General features: G+C 45.6%; 1 protein-coding gene across 1 annotated transcript; it reads right to left on the minus strand.

Moving 5' to 3' along the window:
* Positions 1-1,008: 1,008 nt before the first annotated feature.
* Positions 1,009-1,565, minus strand: LOC137225796 (non-histone chromosomal protein HMG-14-like). Its single transcript, XM_067739859.1, has 2 exons — positions 1,278-1,565; positions 1,009-1,127 (listed from the first exon to the last, which is right to left on the minus strand). The coding sequence occupies exons 1-2, from the start codon at positions 1,456-1,458 to the stop codon at positions 1,009-1,011; spliced, it is 300 nt and encodes a 99-aa protein (XP_067595960.1). The 5' UTR covers positions 1,459-1,565.
* Between the last annotated feature and the right edge of the window lie 845 nt (positions 1,566-2,410).

Here is a 2,410-nt window from a genome sequence, read left to right on the forward strand (position 1 = left end):
TCAGTAGTTGTGGCTCACGGGCCTAGTTGCTCCGCGGCATGTGGGATCCTCCCAGACCAGGGCTCGAACCCGTGTCCCCTGCATTGGCAGCAGATTCTCAACCACTGCGCCACCAGGGAAGCCCTGGCTGTAGATTTTTGATGATGGCCATTCTAACCGGCGTGAGGTGATACTTCATTGTAGTTTTTTTTGTTTTCTTTCATAGTTGAGATTTTATTGGTTGTTTTGAGGATCAGTACACAGACATTTCAATTTGTACACAGTTCTCAACATACGTACCAAAAATTTAAAAAATTATGTAGTTGTGATTCTTTTCTGAACAGTTATTCCAGTGACTTTCCAGCTTAAAATTTGGAGGCAAATTTTTCTTCACAGGATATCAAGTACCAATATCTTCAAATATTGATATGCTGTTACATCGTTAAGTCCCACTAATTCACAATTTAACATCATATACACTACATACTCAAATTGTCAATCGTTCATAGCACACTGACAGTTTCTAGAAGAACTGGACAACCACGACCAAATATGTTACAGAGTGCACAAAATTCTGCCCGGGAGAGCCAAGATCAAGGGGTGAGTTGGTTGCTTTAGGAAACAATTCTACCAAAAGCAACATGGGAAGAGAAGTAATTTAAAGTGTTTAAAACATTAAATGCACAACTGACTCCAAACTGCCACTTAGTATGCTTTGTATTATAAGATATAAAAGCTACCCTCCATCTGTGGAATGTTAAGCTGACACCCAAGACAATCAAAACCTCCCATATTCAATATCCCACTATTTTCTGGTTTTACCAAAAAAATAAACAACCAGCAAATGATTTCATCTCTTAAAAAAAAGCATTTATACTTAAAAAATGGGATGAGTTGGGATTCCCTCCTTTGAAAAAATATTTCTAGAGCTACTAAAAAACTTGCATTTACAAAAGAGTTGATAAAAATATTCCTCTGGATTGTACAAGAAGGGAGATTGGGGCCACTGATAGGACCAGGTGTGTGATATTAATCAGACTTGGCTTCTTTTTCTCCTGCTTCATCAGAAGCTGGGCTCTCCTTGTTTTTAGTTTCTCCATTCTCTTGGTTAGCCACTTCAGCTTGTTTTCCCTTTGCTCGCCTTTTCCCTTATTGTGGCCTCTCCCGTTGCGGAGCACAGGCTCTGGACGCGCAGGCTCAGCAGCCATGGCTCACGGGCCCAGCCGCTCCGCGGCATGTGGGATCTTCCCGGACTGGGGCACGAACCCGTGTCCCCTGCATCGGCAGGCGGACTCAACCACTGCGCCACCAGGGAAGCCCTGTTTGCACTTTTTTGTCTGAAGATTTATCCTTTCCTGCCGCCTTTTTTGGCTTCGTTTCCACTTTTGCGGGAGCCGGTGTAGCTGACACCCTCGCCGATCTCCTCTTGCGCTCCTCCTTCGCAGCCCCCTCGGCGGAGCTGACCTTCCTCTTGGGCATCGGGACGGCGGGGCAGGCGCGTGTCCGGTGCCTGCGGGCCGCGGCGCGCCGAGAGCCTTCGCAAAGCTGGGCTGCCTGGCCGCTGCCGCTCCTCCGGCTGCCCGAGCCCCTGGGACCCGCCCCTCACCGTAGTTTTGATTTGCGTTTCTCTAATGATTAGTGATGTTGAGCATCCTTTCATATGTTTGTTGGCCATCTGCATATCTTCTAGGCCCTTCATTCATAATTTACAAAAAAAGCAAGAGAAACCCCTGAACTAACACATTTTAGTTGTTTTCACTGATTTTTCCCCCCTCTACTTGTGGATCAGTTGACCAGTTATTTTTTTTTTTAAAAGTTTTTCACACTTTGGTTGAAATAACAACATGGCAAATAGAATTAGGCTTCAGGTTTGAGGGCTACCTGGTGCGTAGTGAATTAGCACGAAGGGAAGTGGATCATCTCGAAGGACCTCCATGTGTTAGTGGAAGTGACGCACCGAGCACACCAGAGGAGTGGGTCAGGCTCCCAGGGACCACGTCCTCTTTCCTTCTCCATTTACTGACGAGACAGTGGTGGTAGGAGGGGACATGGGTATTTTTCCTCTGTCTCTGGGGCCTCCAGCTTTGGGTCCATCTCCACAAAGACCCCAGATCCTACAGCACAACCATTCCCTCCATGATGCTAGTTCCCATTAAACACTTCTTTTAGCACCACTTCCTCCCAATTTCCCTCCATTAATAATCTCTGATCATTACCTCACCATCCCCTGTTTGTCTTCCCAGTTCTTCCATTGCTGTGTAGCTAATTTCCTATACTGTATATGCCCTATAAGGATGGGGAGTAGTTTCTGTTTCCTTGGCTGGACTCTAACTGATATATCTTCCCACTATGGCCACTTCGTAGCTTCCTGTAAGAATGGTCAGGACAAATTCAAAATAAATATGAATTTTCTCCCAAAGGTATTTAGTGC

This window comes from Pseudorca crassidens, chromosome 6 (genome assembly GCF_039906515.1).
Source record: "Pseudorca crassidens isolate mPseCra1 chromosome 6, mPseCra1.hap1, whole genome shotgun sequence".
NCBI lineage: Eukaryota > Metazoa > Chordata > Mammalia > Artiodactyla > Delphinidae > Pseudorca > Pseudorca crassidens.